Raw genomic sequence first — 16,945 nt, forward strand, 5'->3', positions numbered from 1 at the left:
CATAAAATGCAATGGTTTTGCATTAATTTCTAAGCATACATTTCCACAGTTGCCGCACATTCTATGTACATTAAAATTAAGCCACATTAACCTTTTTTTGAACATTTAGCTATTTAATATCCTCAATGTGGTTTTTCTTTCACTGCATACAAATGACAATTTTTCAAGATTCACATAAATTGTTTATCTTATAAAGACAACAAGCACTATACATTTCTATCAGACAAAAAAACAGCATTTAATTAATTTGTAAGTACATGGCATGAACTATTGAAAATACTGAGATTTAAAAAAAAACAAAAAAAAAACTACAGCATATCACTAAACACTAAGCGTAAATTAAATCATTTCTTTTGGAGAAGATTTTGTGTTCTTGCTGGTTTCAGACAGGGATAATCTTTTGCCATAGCTCCTGTATCTTCTATAATCTCTTTAGAAGATCACCCGGGCCAGTTCAAACATTACCTTCAGACAGAAGAAGATAGGAAGAAAATTATTTTACATTAACTTGTTTCTCAAATGGACAAAGCTTATGCTGGCAGCAATTTATGCTCAGGTTGCACAAATGATTAATAATTTACCATGAACTGCATTACATGTTTGAGGCAGTAATATATTAAACAAGAAGCAATGAATCTAAAAATTATACATTATCTGACCTCAATAGTAATGAGGATTACGATCATCCACTCCAGTCGAAGACTGTGCTTTTCACCGAGGTGGTTTCTCATGAGGTCTGTCAGTTCAGTGCAGTGTTGCAGCTTCTCGTTCACAACCTACACAATAGCAGACCTGTCAAACACTGTTTGGCAAAAACTGGTATGCAAAATAAATCTCTCAGGAATCACAATAAATACAGAATAATCACAAACTACAGAATTCACTGCAAGCAAGAATACTTACATTTGTCACTCTATACATGATTGCTTATTATAATTATTATTTTTGATTTTCTGGCTGGATACAACAAAAAGTATCATTACCTTGACCCTACGGTTGATATTGAGAAACTGACAGGTTTTGTCATACAGCTGCTCCAGGTCTTCTCTGTCCCAGTAAAAGTCAGGTGTGATAAGTAGATCAGAACTGAGGTTTATGCAGTACCTATAAAATGACAGAATTATAATGGGAAGTAGATGCTAGATCAAAATATTAGTTTCACGGTTTACTTATTGTTCTGTTGATGGCTTCTTACCTTAGTGCAAAGAGTTCACCTATTTTCTGCAACACCTCTGCCCTGGAGAGTTTTACTGTTTTTCCAGATTTCAGTGTCTGTTTGGAGAGTATATAACTATTTTGGGTATGTGATAACAAATCAGATGAAGTTCTACCATGTTTTTTAGATATTTAGAACAATGTAATTCCTAATTTACAGACAAACAAAATCTGCATTCTAGATACATATTCATGTTTTGTCCAAATTATTTATATGTATTATATGCTGAGACAATCAAATTACTGTAAAAGTAGAGGCTACCTCAGGAATTGACTGAATAGATTCAACAAAGTTATCCAGAGAGATCTCCCATATTGCCAGCTTAACTGCAATAAAAATATGAAAGTAAGCTAATGTTTAAGGAAAACAAAATTGTGCAGTGAAAGGAATAAATAGATTGCCTACCTGACAGAGACAAGGCATTGGAAAATGCAAATTTCTCCAGAATCTGTTGTTCGTAGTCCATCTCAGCATTGAATATGAAGTTTCCTCTGTACAGCTTCGAATTTCCCCTAAGCACATAAACAATAAAACATCTGTTAAGACCATGTAAATAGCTATATTGTGCTGTATTATGCAATAAAACCACTGATCTGTATCTATATACTGTCATTTTCACATACTCTCCTACTGTATAATTAATCTCTTCATTTTCCCAGTGAACCAAGGCCACTTCATACGGCTGAATCTCATGTTGCTCCAATATTCTCATTACTTTCTTTACCTGTAAATCAAGATTATGAGGATATTTGTTTAAAAATTGTTTAAAGCAACATTACTCATAGAACACATTTCAAAACAAACACTGACAACTATTAATAAGTGTTTAAAATATTTTTTTAAATAAGACATTTAGTCTAAACTAGAAAAAATAGACATATGCACAGGACAAAGGACATTTACTCACATCTTTCTCTGTGACATTCCAGAAAACCACTGAACCTTCTCTATTGGGAAAAACAAAAACATTTTTTGTAATGTGTGCATTTCATTTATATATATATATATATATATATATATATATATATATATATATATATATATATATATATATATATATATATAGTAGTGAAATAAGAAACCACCAAGTATGAGAAAATAAGGTTGTGAGTTAACCTGAAGAAAAATATCATAGCAGTGTCATCTGGTTTTGACACTGACTCTGCTCCAATCACCAAGACATTTGAGGCATCTGAAATACAAGTGTCCTTCAGTCACACACAGATTTTATAATTTAGTATAGTACATAGCTAAGTGAATAAAAAAGAAATCCTGCTACTTAGATGAAATAGCAACTGGTTCTAAAATGCCAACAACATAACACATTGTGTCACATTTGAATGAAGCACACAAAGACAAGAAATTAACAGGATGATGAATTAAATAGCGGCTTTACTTAGTAAATTAAGCAAATGATTTTTCTTTCTTATGTTTCCCTTCAATCTTAACATATAATGTGCCTGTAGTAGCTACATTGTGGAAATGAAAACAGTGCACGTTTTGTATTAAACAGTACAATAATTGTAACATTATGTGTCTAATTCAATTTGACATTGCACCTGAACTGCATTTCTTGTGATGTGACAACTGCACATGTGCACATTATGATGGTAATGCCAAAACGAGATCGGCCCCAATTGTATAAATTATGTTCTTAGCCATAATAAAAGCTGGACAGTGATGCAGATGATGCAAAATTTCAGCTTACCTCTGGGAAGGTCTCTAATTTCAAAAAAGCCATTGGCTATCAGATCATGACAGAGAGTTGGTAGGTGGTACTGGTCCGCAGTTGCATAGGCAATACACTGCATCATATCCTACAATACAGAAACATAATACGTTTAGTAAGATCACGTCAGATAGATTAACAGGAGAGATAAGGATGAAGGAAGGTAGATGTTTTGAGCCATAACTTGCCTCTTCTGGGGCAGGCAGGTTTGCTCTTGATGGCTGCTTTGTCCTTGGTCCCTTTAATGTTCTTTTGCCAGGTACGCCTCCCTGCAGCAGCACAGATTTAGTAGCTGTCGTGGTGGACTTTAGTCTTGTGTGCATACGCCATGCTTTGGGCATCATCATATCTAAGACAAGTGATTCTGTGTAAACCATGTGAGGTCCTTTATGTGCTCCTCTTTGAAGTCCTGAAGACCACCAAAGATGGGAAGAGCTGGTGTGAGCATCCTGCTTCTTCTGGTCTGTATAAAGACTATGTGAAGACAGACTTTGTGTCAAGAGGTTGGGTGTAAAGCATTTGACCCTGGAGCAAAGCCCATTTTCTCTCCGTCCTGCTAGTGCTGGAAACAACCTGGAGAAATGTATTCTCTCCAAGGGCTGCTGCTGCTGCAGTCTCCACAATGCTGAACAAGTCCTGGCTAGCATATCTGGCTAGCTACCTGTGTGAAAACAAACGTTATAAATACGTTAACAGTTCGTTGGGAGCTTAGAAACAAACAGTTGTTCTGTAGAACAGATTTTGGAGCCTGGTATTTCTTCTCTCTGACCTTGACTGAGCCAGTAGCAGTAAATTAAGCCTCTTGACTAGCTGTCAAACTTCACACCATAGCTCACTGATAGCTAAGCTAGCTTGCTTCTGTGTATTAGTGTTATTTCCTATTCTCTAAATATGTAAAGCTCACTGGTGAGTCGTTCCGGCTATTTAATGCTGATTCCTGACAGACAGCACTAGGCAGAATATTGACAAGCCTCTAGACGGGCTCTGTAAGCTAGGTTAGGTTAGCCAGCCGAACAGGCTAAACTACGGACAGCTCCGTTCAAAATGAGCCACAGCGCTGCTGACTGTTCACTACATACCAACACAGCTCCTGCTGAAGACACACCAGCGGAGGACCATAGCTGGATCTACCAGCTCACTCGTTTCTAAACACACATGTTTAATTGCAGGACAGCTCAGATACAGTGTATCTCCACAGTGCGCTGCACAGTGTCGGCATGTGTGCTTCTTGTGTTCGTGACATCACGCACTACGTTTCAGGTCACGTGAACAAGGCTTAACTCTTCGGTTTCGTAACTTATGGCCCTGTTTCCCAAAACCCTGCAACTAAAATTGGAAACACTAATAGATCTTGTTAGATTTAAATAAGCGTCCTCCATAAGTCATAATAACGAGATTTTAAGTCCTAATTATTAGATAATACCCCAGACTTAGTATCTCATAATTATGACTTACTTTTAGGGGTGGGCGACAAGGCCCTTAAATATTTCGTGATAACGATACTCAAAATTAAATTTGACTAAATTACACTAAATTAGAAAAAATATTTCAAGAACGCATTACTGCAATAAAATGAAAATAAGTTGTATCAGGTTTGTAACAGAAGTCAATTATCTAGAATGTAATGGTAGTAATAATGTACTCCAAATATCTCCATATATCCAGGACTAAAATAAAATGAATGGTATTGAACAAATATAATCCGTATCTAGTAGAAATATTATGGAAAATGAGAACAATGTGTGAGTTTTTCTTTTGCTAAAAACAGCAAAAAAAAGTAAAAAGTAGTACCCTGATGTGATAATTAGGAGTGGGTGATATGGCACAATATTTACAACATTTCAGGGTATAATATCGTTCACGATATTCAGAAATGTTGGCAATATTATTGTGAAAAAATAAAGATTACAGCATATTTTTTTCAATGTTTTTTATACTTATTTTAGATTAAATTTTACACGTGATTCGGCATAGTTTCTTTATATTACATCAGAAAAGTTCTGTTTAACCGCTAGAGGGGGCCCGTGAGTGAGACCAAAATGAATGGGGGTGAATGGAGCTAAACGGCTAAAAACACAAATTAAAATTAGTAACTAATAACTTTGCTAAGGTATTCCTTGAGTTTTACAAAGTAAACTGGTGTATTTCGCTAAAAAGCAAATATAACATACCCAATACGTGTCAGTTTTACAACAGAAAACGGGTTTCAGACAATAGATTCGCTAGCATTACTGCTACTGTGAGCTACCTGATTGGTGAGAGCATAGACTGTATATAGTATATGTATATATACTTTTTTTACAGTCTCTGGGTGAGAGGCTGGAGTGACAGCCAGAGCACATTTAAAACGCTTAAATATAAAGAGTTTAAACGCTTTAAACCATGCCTGAAATGCTGAACCATCTGATATTGTTTTGTATTTAGAAAGGAAGTACATGTTTCAGTATGAAAATTAATAAATATTTATACAAAATATTTGCTCGGTTGCTCCACATTTAGCCACTTATTTTGGACCTTCAGGACTCACTCGGGGGTGCCCCTCTGGTGCCACCTATCGGTGAACTCGGTTGTCGACATGTTGCTTAGAAACGAAGAGCTGAGTAACACTAACACTGCTGTGGCGAGGACAGTAACTTCCAGGGGAAACTTTTTAACCTAAGGAGTTTTAGGTAAGACATTGGCTACAATCTATTTGTTTAAATTAAAACCGTTGATGTTACTGTTACATTTAGAGTTAAACTGAAACAAACATCTAACTAGCTAAAAACTAAAACATCTTCAGAAAGGTCGCCTGAATGTTTAATTATACCAGTAAGTTACTAGTTAACTTAACTGGCTAGCTAGTTAATTAATTCAGTTATATTAAGTTACTTTTATTTTTTAAACAGAATGTAGGAAAAAATTAAGAGATCATTCGGATTTCTTCTGAGTTTATTGCATGTTATTTTCACACTCTATGTCTTTCTTTAGACAGTCAGTGGGCCTATCTTAGATATGCATGGTTCACACACTTTTTAACCAACAAATTTCCATGATTTTTTCATGACTTTCATTAAAAGAAATCAATACGATCCATACGATCTTTAAAACGTCAATGCAACCAAAAATCTACTAAAACTATATTCTAAATTGATTATAGTAGGTCTAAAATGAATCTGACATACACTTGTTAATAATAAAATATGTGTCAGATCCTGAGAGATCCATTGTGAAGGTCTAAATTACTGAATTAACTCTGAGCTGATAATTTTGTTAGCTTAAAATAGATTTTCTCTGTTGATAAATGGAAACACTAGATTTATAGACCACATTTCCATGATATTTCGAAACATGACATTTTATTTTTCCAAAACTTATCCATGCCTGAAAATTGCTATTTTCAAATTTCATGACTTTTCCAGGTTTTTCATGACCGTACAAACCCTGTATTAATAATTACACATGTGAAAATGCTTTTTGTCTGTAATGCACAGAAAAGAAGACTCATAATAATAATCTACTATAAAATCTGTATAATACATAAATCAAATTAACTAAAATATTTTTTATTTCCATAGCATTGGATGCCTGTGTGTAATATATTTTATATTTCATATTAACCTTTTTCATTTTATAAACCATCAATAAACAGTAAAAAAAAAAAGTTGCTTAAAAGTGTTAAAAAGTGTCACATTAATTAAATTGGTAAAAATTAGCTGCCACTATGGCTTCAGTGTTTTTGCAGTGGGCGATGCCAAGCTACTGTTTTATTGATTTATAAACTTGTTCATTGGCTGGTTAATGGTCTATTCTGATGAACATCAAGTATCAAATAGTGTTAATATTGTTATGTGCAACAAAACATTTAATAATAAAGAAAAGACATGATGTCCATTGTAATGGATGCAGGGTCTGAAAGGGATAAGGAATTAAATATTATATTATATATACATGGACCATTCTTAAATTGGGGATACATTGCACATCTCTCACATAAACCTTTTGTTATTAAAAAAATAAAATATTATTGTGAATAATAATGCCACTTACCTTTTTCAGCAGATGAACAGATGCAATGGATGATTCAGTGATGCAGCAGCACCTGTCTCACTACAAACAGGCCACAGAGTCAGCACGGGAGGAGCTAGCAGTCCTAAACACCAAATATCAAAGCCTTCATTCACAGGTTCTTTCATGTAGATTTTTTATACTTTTATAAGAAAAAGAAAACTCTTTCAGCAGATCTTCATGCAGTGTTTCTGTTTTGCTTGAACAGCTGCTGGATGCTCGGTCAAAGACAGCATCTCAGGAGGCTTTGGTGCAGGACCTGAGAGAGGCGATTGACAGGCACAAGGAGAATGAAGCCAGACAGTCATCTCTTATCAGTTCCCTCAGGGAGCGCATCCACAACACAGAGGAAGAGATGGGCTCCATTGCTTCCTCTAAAAGCATTATGGATATGAAATTACAGGCCCTTATTAAGCAGAATGAAGAAATGAAAGAGAGAATATTACAAGCGGAGATCAAGTCTGAGTAAGCACTGATTATTATTTACCTTCCTTGATAAATCATGTAAAAATAAACACAACTTAACAAAAAAAAGTGCATAAATAAAATTGGAAGTAAAATAAAAGTTTAAATGGATTTTTTGTGTAGAGAGTATCTTAGCAAATGGAACAAGACAAAGGAAAAGGCAGAAGATTTAAAGAGGAGGAGTGAAGAGTTTGTGTCTAGATTATCCAACAAACTCTGTGTTGATTCAGTCGAGCATGAGAAACCGATGGAGGCTATCATCTCTTTGGTGAGTTTTTGACATTTGCTTTCAGCATAAACTTTATGCTTCATGTTTTCTGTCACTAAACACACTGTATTCACAGGTGGAGCTATGCTGCAAGGAGAGAGACAGACAGAAGACTTTAATAAGTACTCTAGAAGAGAGTGTTAAATCTCGAGAGGTGGAGTGTAAAGAGAATAGGGAGACTCATGAAGTGGAGTGTAAGGCCAGCAGGGAGACAGTAAGAAGACTCCTGGCTGATGTGGAGAATGAACAGAAACTCTCAGCCACCCGTGCAAGTGCTCTGAGTTCAGTCAGACAGGTATAGTTCTATTTTCTATTACATTTATCCATTTACTGAACTGAAATCAAAGATATAAACAAACAGGGTGCAAGTCTCACAAAGATTCTATTTTGGAATTATGTAGGAAAAAAGTAAATAAATAAAAACAGCTCTGGAAAGAAATAAGAGACGCCTTTAAAAATGATGGCTTTCTTTGATTTGACCAAATTGAAAGGAAGATAGATGATCACAAGCCAATCAAACCAAGGAGTGGCATAAAGTTATCCAAAAGCAGTGTGTAAGACTGGTGGCGGAGGACATGCCAATCTTTGCATTATTTGGGGTCTTCAAGCCCTGAACCTTTTTTCTTTATTTCAGCTTTTATTTCTCATTTTCTGCAAATAAATGCTCTAAGTGACAATATTTGTATTTGAAATGTGGGAGAAATGTTGTACGTAGTTTGTAGAATAGAATAAAATAACAATGTTCATTTTACTCAAACATATACTTATAAATAGCAAAATCAATTAAGTGGTTTGCTCAATTTTTTCCAGAGCTGTATATAAGCATGATCAGGAGAGCTTTTTCATAATGAAATACAGACAACAAAATTCACCAAGCATATTCTTTAGTAAAAAAAAAAAAAAACATTTTGCTATTTTTGCTATTTACTATAATTGCTTGCAGTTTATATGCATGCACTAAATATTCTGCACTTTACTATTGTGTTAGATTTTTTGTTACATTACAATATATAATACAGTAATATTATTTCATACAAAATTAGGGTCTTGGTAAGATATTGTTTTCAAAATTATTTTGATTGACACCAGTTTTGTGGGGGGTTTTGTATATTACTAAGAATGTAGTCCTCACAAAAATATCACATAATGTTCTGCACACTGTGATTCCCAGGAACTTGAAAGTGCGCTCGTGAGGAATCAAAATTTGGAACGAGAGAACCAGAGCCTGAGGAATAAGCTGCAGCAATGTGAGGTTGCCCTTGCTGCCGCTAAAGATCATTCAGACAGATATGAGAAGCGTTCTGAGGATCTGGAGCACAAACTGCTCAGGAGTCACAATGAAGCACAGACGTCACACAACTGCATGGAGGCCTTTATTAAGGAAGTGAATATTCTACTTGGGCTTCAACCTTCATCTGCTGAGCCTAAAGAAGAGCTCATTCTCGAAAAACTAAGAGAAGTCTGCAGAAGAGAGAAGAGCAGCACTGCGGTACCTTATTAATTATAACAAATGTTTGTACATCTAATAGGCATCATTAGCATTTTAGTTAATATGGCATCTTTCTGTAGCTCAAGGTCACGTCACAATACATGTGTCTAATTAAGAATACATGCCATAAGTCAGGGGACAGAAACTAATATTGTGTCCAATGATTTTCATCATATTTCATAGATGCTAAAGAAGGCCGCATTGGTCTGTGGGATATGAATGTGGATATGGATGTGATGTCTTAAACAGTTGTCTGGTTGTTGCACTGTCCACGTGCACACTAATGCTTTTTCTCAAGTAACCCACTATTAGGCCTTTGCCTTAAACATGCTGACTGGTGTTTAGCCTATAACACCTCACAACTTACAGTATACAGTTGTGGGTTTTCCCAAGCTGTCTCCAGAGGTAAAATGTTGTGATCAATTCACATTTTGTTGTCCTATGACTTTTGGCACGTATTTGTGTATATAAGACATAAGGCTGCCATATATCCGGTTCTAATTTGTGCTGCAGACTGCGATTGAGCTGGAATCCAGGCTAACAGAGGTATCTCAGGAGCTGGCCAAACAGACAGAGCTGCAGAGAGAAGCAGAACACAGGGAGCAGCAGATCCAGAGCAGATGTCAAAGTGTAGAGGCTGAACTTCTCACTACAGGAGTCAACAAGGATGGGCTGAGCCAGGAAAAACAACAGGCAATCTGCAGTTAAACTGACATTCATTAAATAATTCTGTGATTCTGTATCTTTAGTATTCTTTACATAATTTGAACATATTTTTAATGCTTTTAAGTATACTTCCTTTTCACAAGGGACTTCTTTTGCTCCATTGCCCCGGTACCTTGGCTTATATAGCATGTCCATTTTCTCTCATGCAGTACTTGAAGTTTCTGGAGAAGCTTTCTGAGAAAATGAAGATTGAGCACATAGCCACTGACCTGGGCTTTGACATGAGACTAGAGGCCATACTGGCACGTGCAGATCAACTGACCAGACAGGAAGGGACTGCTTTAGTGGAAAATAAAACTCTGGTCTACAGTCTTCGAAAGAAGGTTTGAAATACATTATCTTAAATAAAGAGTCATCTATGCTGGTAACATAAAAGAGCCAAAGGGCCCTTGCAGTCAAACCAGTGTGTATTGCTTAATATACTGTATGTAAACAGATTCCACATCACCTGTTTGTTGCAGGTGAAGGAGCAGAAAGTGATGTTGGAGAGTAAGGACCTGCACATGGATCTGCTGAGGAGGAAGGTAGCCCAGCTGGACGAGGACAAGAGAAGTCGTTCAGCTCTGGCTGTGGAGCGGGAGGACGTTACACTGACCAACAGGAAGCTGCAGAAGAAGGTGGAGCGGCTTCAAGCAGAGCTTAGTGTAATGCGTTTCTCCAACACTGAGCTGAAGGCCCAGCTCGCCGACACCAACGAGCTTAAGGTAGAGGGGAGGAGAGCACTGGCACACAGATCATCCAGAGGCAGAGTGATTTAACCACAAAATCAAATTATATGAGTACTTGTTTAAAATACATACAGCATTTCCACATTAATAAAATATATTACCGCAATAGTTTTAAGTATTTTATATTTTATTCATGGACAGTATGTTGTCATATCTAAAGAATGTTGACTTAAATAAAAATGTTCCACATTATATTGTAGGGCTGCGTATTGTCAAGAGCTTGGTAATAAAGGGGGGATGATGTAAAATATCAACAATATATTGTAGTATTGTAATATTGTTAACAAGCTGATATATTGTGATTGTTTTAATCACGTTTTTGGAAAACTGTGTTAGCATAACAACACAAAGTCAGTAAAAAAGAATTATGAATTTTTATGCAACCAGAACAGCAGGAGTGTTCAACATCGCTATCTCCTCTTTGGGGTTTAAACAACACAAAACCAATACTGTCTTTTGGAAAATCAATACAATACTGCAAAACAAAATATTGTGATATCTATGTTAAAATTATTATATTAGTCCTATTAAATTGTTTTTGGGTCCAAATTATACAGTGCTCAAGTTAGAATCCTTCTAAACTCAAAAAGCTGATAATGGCTCAGGTTCTGCTGTGTGTTTGGTGCAACAAGATCAGGGTGATGGAACAGAAGCAGGCCATCGAAAAGCAGAGTAAGAGCTTGGGCACCCTTGAGAAGAACAAGGCCAAAGTGGAGAAAAAACTTAATACAGTGAAGACTGAGCTACAGAACCAAGAGCTAAGAGCCAGGGACGAGCTCCACCAAGCAAACAAGCTGCTTCATAGCCAGGCAGGCACCATGGCAGAGCTCGCCCACAGGGAGAAAAAGGTACAGTAAAATAACTAAAATGCATCATTACTTTACACACATAGTGAGAAGCACTCCATGTGATTTCATTTTCATAATGGTGTTTCTCTATATATTTGACATTCCTCCAAAACACATTGTAAACCTTATTTCTGTATTACAGCTGCTGGACTTCTGTACTGTGGTGTCTCAGATGTTGGGAGTGGACATGCCAGCCACTCTCCTGAACAGTGAGGCTATCAAAAGGCTGGAGGTCCTGATTCACTCATCTCATCCTCACTTTCCCATAGACTGCCACTGTGCAGTACCTCATCTTCAGCACCTCATGAGTCCAGCCTGCTCCAGCCTTACATCAGCCTCTCTAGGACCTGAAGTACCGGCACTGCTTCCTCCACCTGCTACAGATACACCCTGAGGGGCATGCAACCCCCTGTGCCAGTGTCCTAATGGATCATCACTGGCACAATGCTATGATACAGTATTTAACAGATGGCTAAATACTGTTGTCAGAAAAATGAAAGAAAAAAAAAAAGTACAACAAATGCTGGTACTCCTCTTTTTTATATGTTGATGCTGACCTTTACTAAATTGCACACACTGTGAAACATTAACCTAACTGTGAACAAGTGAATTAATATTAGTTTATGGCTCACAGTAAAAACTGTGTGACAGATGGAGCACTTCAGAATCAGAACTTGCACAAGTTTCAGTTTGTTCCAGCCCCTAAAATTATGATTCTGACTCTTCTCTACTCAATAAACAAAAAACATTTAATCTCTGTGAATTCCTAGATGAATGTTTTACACACCAGTGGCTTGTGAGAAGTCCCAGTATAGAGAAACAATGTATTGGTACACCACAGACTAAAATGTCAGTAGCGATGTTAGTACTGTGCACCAGTGTGAAACTGTTCTATTTTAAGCACTGACATTACACTGAAATTGAAAAGCAGCAAAAATAGAAATAAAAGTTTTTTGCAGGACAGCAACTAAATATATAAGACATGGGTTTGCTGTAAACTCTAATTAGCCAATCATGCTAAATCTGTTTACTGTGCTTTACACTGAGGCACATGTGCATATGTCTGTCTTTGGATGGTTGTAGAATTAATTTTAATTAAAGTTTATTGGACTTAAGTTCTGTAGTGTGATTGGTGTTACTGAACTGGAAATGTTTTATTGTTTCACGTTTTTAATAACATTTATGAACTATTTTTGAACTCAAACATCAAATGATCAAACTTTAAATATCAATATCATTTAATTTAATTTTTGTTCGTATACTGTTATTTGATTAATACAAAAAATACCACTAAGCACATTATCTGTTTACTTTCTGTGTCTTCAATGCAAAGGTTTCTTAGGCCTTAGCAAACTGTACAAGGAAAATCATCATGATCTCGGTGCTTTTTCTTACAATACTGTATATTCATAACATGTAAATTGATTATTACAGCACGTTAGTTAAAATTAAGATCAGTGTTCAACAATGACAAATCTGATAAATGATAAACACCTTTAAAAGCAAGAGGTTACAACATGCCAAAAATACATATAAAAAATAATTGCAATATATAGTTCTTTAAATGTTATTTTACAAGTTGTTCATTTGTAATCAGCAATTCCACACTATAATCTTTGCAACAAATCAAATAATGTAAATACTTCTCATGATACAAAAAAGACAACAAAAAAATCAGGCCTGGTGACATGACATGATAGGTACCATTTTCCAGCTAAAATCCAGTGCTATCCAGTTAAAAATACCTTTGTAAATATCTTTCTCTCTTTATTTTAAAATTGGAAGAACTTCTTTAGTACCATTAAACAGCCTACCTGTTTTACAGTGTATAACTAACATCCACCGTGTTTTACAGTGTATTAGGCTTCAGTGCAATGAGCTTCTTTATCACATCTACTTGAGACGTGGACACACATAGCAGCTAGCTGTACAAGGACACAGTAATAACAATGATTGGCTTTGGCTGCTAATGTAGTGGTGCAAGTTAGTTGTCCAGTCAGAGTAACTTTGATTTAGGGCGCATTTCTGAGGACTGTGTCAGTCAAACTCAGGCTCATATTGGAGGAGGCCCATTGGTGTAGCTGAGCATAGGGTGGAATGAGCGAGCGAAGTTGTTGGACCCGGCACAATTGTAGTCCTCCGCAGACATAGGCACCAGGTAGGCCAAGGCCACCAGCAGCAGGAGCAGCAGGAGCTGCACAGGCAGTGAAGCCCAAAGGACTCGTCGTAGGAATGTTCTGCACCAGGAGCGCGGCTCTTTATCCTCAGAATGGGAGGAAACGGATCCAGCGGCGCTGAGAGACCTGCTCGGACAGGGGACATGACAGATCAGACAGTACACTCACATACAACAATATAAAAGGTGGGCTAGCTGTGCTGTATGCAGTAATGCTCTGAAATTACTTGATTCAGATGTGGACGTCAGTTGCACAGGAATTTAAAAAAAGCTTTGGACAGTCAATTAGCTGTGTGAATTGGGTAGTTTAATCCTTGGAGAACAGCCACAGTCCTGTCAGGTGAGGATTATACCAGTCATTATATCATGCGAAAATGCAAAGATTTGTCTTAGAGATAACTTACTTTTGCCTAATATTATGTTAAACAATATATTTCCAAATACTTGTGTACTTCTAATAAATGTATTCAGGTAGTTTAAATTCACATATACAGCTTGTCTATTCCCTGTAGAAAACAATTTGCAATAGAATAGGACCCAGATAAGCATAAATATTTTGCCACCATGCCTGATACCAGGAACAGGCTTTCAGGGTCTAAAGCCCCCAAGCATTAAGCTGTGGACCATTGAAATTATGGTGGATTTATTATCATCAAACATCCCAACCTCACAAAAGCGCTTGTTGCTAAACGAATGAGCAGCTGTCCCAATACATTTGTCCATATAAGGTTACATATCTTTTTCATGTGGTAATATTTACACATTTGAATCAAGTAAATGCATAACGTCTTTACAGCATACTGAGCTTTATTATTTAACATAATATTTAAAGTTTATTTGTGAATCTTCTATTTATTGTATTTGTTAATACTTGCCTGATTAACTATTAAGTCCATGCACCTTCAGACAGAATTAATTACTGCCTATTTGTCTAAACCAACAAATTGCTGTTACTTTTTAGCTAGGCTGGTTAGGTCTGACACAGACTAGCATAGCGTTAGCATGGGGAAATGCAAGCCTTTGCTAGCATTAACAGGTTATAGGGCCATGTTATAAAGTGTTTCTCTTTCATATATTTGTGCCATTTTGTTAAAGAGCTGTTACAATGCAAGCCAAGAGGAGAGTGCAAAATATTAGCTGACGTGCCATATATTTTAGTATAGTGCCACTGCAAGAATGTATTTAATACATCTATTTAAATCACTGCTCATATATATATATAGTAACCTAAGTCTGGGGTGGCTACAGTTTTCGTTCTAAACAACCAGCAGCACACCTGATTCCTGGTGGTTTAACCAATTGTCAAGTCTTCAAACAACAACTCTTTGCAAATAATATTGGACATCGCTATTTGGAAGTTTACACTGGAGTCTCATTATGATTTATGCAGACAATATACAGTACACAGATGTGCCAGCCTATTCGGACTGAATACAGCACTTGAGGGTTAACTTGCTCACACACCCTAATCATCAAGCCTTTTTACTACACTGTGGTGACTGTTCACCACTCAGTTATAGTTATACTGGACCAAACGTGCCCTCCTACACTCCACAAATGGAGACTTGAGAAAGGCAAATCACAGATGGCAGATTGGAAGGGGAAGAAGATGGTGGATTAGTTATTGAGAAGATGTGACACACAAGAAAGAGAGGAAGAGAGAGCAAGATAAACTGCTGGCAAGATCTTGTTCATTGCAGACGCTTGCTGGCTACGCAGAGTTGCTCAGCAGCAAGTAGCCAATATTATTCTTTTTTTCCAGCCACAAAGTATAAGCGGAAAACTCAGCAATAAGCTTTTCTCTGGTGCATGGCCTCCCATTCATGATATCTGTCTAAGACCCCTAGCCTAAGCGTCTAGAATCACTGAAGATGATGGAATTCATTGACATGAGCCATGAGGTATGCACCATCACTGGCCTTTGAGTTGATAAAAATGATCAATGGCACAGCCCTTAGCAAAACTTTGGATCAACCCAGACTCAGTGATGCCAGCGTCTAGTTAGTTCATGGGCTGAGTTCCATTATCTTTCAAGTGTTCTAGAAACCAGTAGACAGGTACCTGCGGTGTGGACTGCTCACAGACGGTCCAGGCTGTGACAGACTACTTTTGCCCCGTGGCTGTTTGCAATGAACAGGGGGGTAAAAGAAAGAAAGAATGTTTCAGTCCAGGCAAATAAAGACAAAGCTACCGATGAAAGAAACCCAAAAAAGAAGACCAGCCAACAAAATGAAATGAGAGGGTAACTGGTATTCTATGGAGGTAAAGAACCTGGTTCTTCAGTGCAAACTGGGGTAGAAAATCTGCCTAAATATGATTTTAATTAATTAATTCAGAACTTCGTAAAACTTGGATAATATTAATGACATTCTGTTGGAGCTTCTGATCCCACATGATCATATTCGATCAGCTTTGAGTATAAAAAAAAACATACAAACTACAGAACCAGAGTTCTTTGAACACTTACAAGTGCAGGACTCTGGAGGAACCATGAGTGGAAGGATAAATGTGTAGAGGAATTGAGGAACAAAGTAGAACATGGGAGTGGGGTTCACAACAGGTGAGAAGTTCATATGGAGAGAGGTGTAAAATGGAAGTGGTTCAAACAAAGGGTGGCAGGTGAACACATAAAAAAGAGGAATTAAATCTCAAGTGCTGAACTGGTTTTATCTCTGAAGGAGGAGGGCATGCGGGACGGGCACGTAGACTGGTCTATATCTGCAGGGGCACTGAGCAAATACACTGAGGTGTCAAGCGTGTCTGTAGGCCAGGTTCCAGGAACATCAGGGGCACAAGTGAAAAACTATCGCCTTAAAGTGACAAAACACTTCCATCTTTACAGAACTCCACAGAACATTAGGACGATATGTTACCGAACGCTGGCGACTAGGGGTGCTCCGCCCAGACACAGGACTCAAGGATCCAGATGTGTCCAGTTCATCAGCAGATGACCAAGATGACAGATCCTGAAAGAAAAAAATATTATTTAAAACAAATTGAAGCCTCTGGGAACCTGAGTTTTCTTTTTTAGTTAAGTTAACATAACTCCTCAGGGCCTCCCGAAGTAATGATACAAAGTATTAACACTTCCCAAAATTTAATAAATATCCGATTTATTTCATGAGTATTGTTATCCTCTCAGAGTCCAATGGATGGCCCTAAAAATGTGTCAGGCTTACATCAGCACAGCCCTGACAAATCACAAGGCTAACATACCTCCACCAACTCTTCGAGTCTGAGCAACCTGGCAAGC

General features: G+C 37.1%; 3 protein-coding genes across 17 annotated transcripts in view; 1 reads left to right on the top strand and 2 right to left on the bottom strand.

Moving 5' to 3' along the window:
- Window positions 1–169: 169 nt before the first annotated feature.
- On the bottom strand, window positions 170–5,544 carry rmnd1 (required for meiotic nuclear division 1 homolog). 2 transcript variants are annotated; one of them, XM_022672985.2, is made up of 12 exons: window positions 5,473–5,544; window positions 3,134–3,606; window positions 2,925–3,033; window positions 2,333–2,408; window positions 2,124–2,163; window positions 1,840–1,940; window positions 1,622–1,728; window positions 1,478–1,542; window positions 1,196–1,272; window positions 984–1,104; window positions 660–776; window positions 170–465 (listed from the first exon to the last, which is right to left on the bottom strand). In XM_022672985.2, the coding sequence occupies exons 2-12, from the start codon at window positions 3,590–3,592 to the stop codon at window positions 433–435; spliced, it is 1,305 nt and encodes a 434-aa protein (XP_022528706.1). In that variant the 5' UTR covers window positions 3,593–3,606; window positions 5,473–5,544; the 3' UTR covers window positions 170–432. The 2 variants fall into 2 exon arrangements, with proteins under 2 accessions (XP_022528706.1, XP_007252019.2); XM_007251957.4 differs by lacking the exon at window positions 5,473–5,544 and adding an exon at window positions 4,025–4,190.
- On the top strand, window positions 5,465–12,631 carry ccdc170 (coiled-coil domain containing 170). Of its 2 annotated transcripts, none has more exons than XM_007251955.4 (11): window positions 5,465–5,614; window positions 6,984–7,110; window positions 7,201–7,457; window positions 7,581–7,725; window positions 7,802–8,020; window positions 8,897–9,214; window positions 9,728–9,907; window positions 10,090–10,263; window positions 10,402–10,644; window positions 11,301–11,516; window positions 11,659–12,631. In XM_007251955.4, the coding sequence occupies exons 2-11, from the start codon at window positions 7,000–7,002 to the stop codon at window positions 11,908–11,910; spliced, it is 2,115 nt and encodes a 704-aa protein (XP_007252017.3). In that variant the 5' UTR covers window positions 5,465–5,614; window positions 6,984–6,999; the 3' UTR covers window positions 11,911–12,631. The 2 variants fall into 2 exon arrangements, with proteins under 2 accessions (XP_007252017.3, XP_049320120.1); XM_049464163.1 differs by having other exon boundaries at window positions 5,481–5,614; window positions 6,987–7,110.
- A 105-nt stretch (window positions 12,632–12,736) lies between these two features.
- syne1b (spectrin repeat containing, nuclear envelope 1b) overlaps window positions 12,737–16,945 on the bottom strand; it is a 108,820-nt gene continuing 104,611 nt past the window's right edge. For 11 of the 13 annotated variants that reach the window (XM_049464152.1, XM_049464151.1, XM_049464162.1 and 8 more), the window contains 3 exons: window positions 16,566–16,658; window positions 15,754–15,812; window positions 12,737–13,819 (listed from right to left, as the gene is read on the bottom strand). In XM_049464152.1, coding sequence (XP_049320109.1) covers window positions 13,570–13,819; window positions 15,754–15,812; window positions 16,566–16,658 — 402 coding nt within the window. In that variant the 3' untranslated portion in view covers window positions 12,737–13,569. The remainder of the gene's footprint in view (window positions 13,820–15,753; window positions 15,813–16,565; window positions 16,659–16,945) is intronic. The other 2 variants (XM_049464161.1, XM_049464160.1) reach the window with 1 other exon arrangement.

This window comes from Astyanax mexicanus, chromosome 14, assembly GCF_023375975.1.
Source record: "Astyanax mexicanus isolate ESR-SI-001 chromosome 14, AstMex3_surface, whole genome shotgun sequence".
NCBI lineage: Eukaryota > Metazoa > Chordata > Actinopteri > Characiformes > Acestrorhamphidae > Astyanax > Astyanax mexicanus.

Excerpts from the sequence above, each read along its gene's own strand:
- rmnd1 (XM_022672985.2), bottom strand. The coding sequence starts at position 3,592 with ATGCTAGCCAGGACTTGTTCAGCATTGTGGAGACTGCAGCAGCAGCAG. Across the intron at positions 3,034-3,133 it reads ACCTGCCTGCCCCAGAAGAG|GATATGATGCAGTGTATTGC; the intron begins GCAAGTTATGGC and ends TCTGTATTGTAG. Across the intron at positions 1,543-1,621 it reads CAATGCCTTGTCTCTGTCAG|TTAAGCTGGCAATATGGGAG; the intron begins GTAGGCAATCTA and ends TTTTTATTGCAG.
- ccdc170 (XM_007251955.4), top strand. The coding sequence starts at position 7,000 with ATGGATGATTCAGTGATGCAGCAGCACCTGTCTCACTACAAACAGGCC. Across the intron at positions 7,111-7,200 it reads ATCAAAGCCTTCATTCACAG|CTGCTGGATGCTCGGTCAAA; the intron begins GTTCTTTCATGT and ends TTGCTTGAACAG. Across the intron at positions 7,726-7,801 it reads TGGAGGCTATCATCTCTTTG|GTGGAGCTATGCTGCAAGGA; the intron begins GTGAGTTTTTGA and ends CTGTATTCACAG.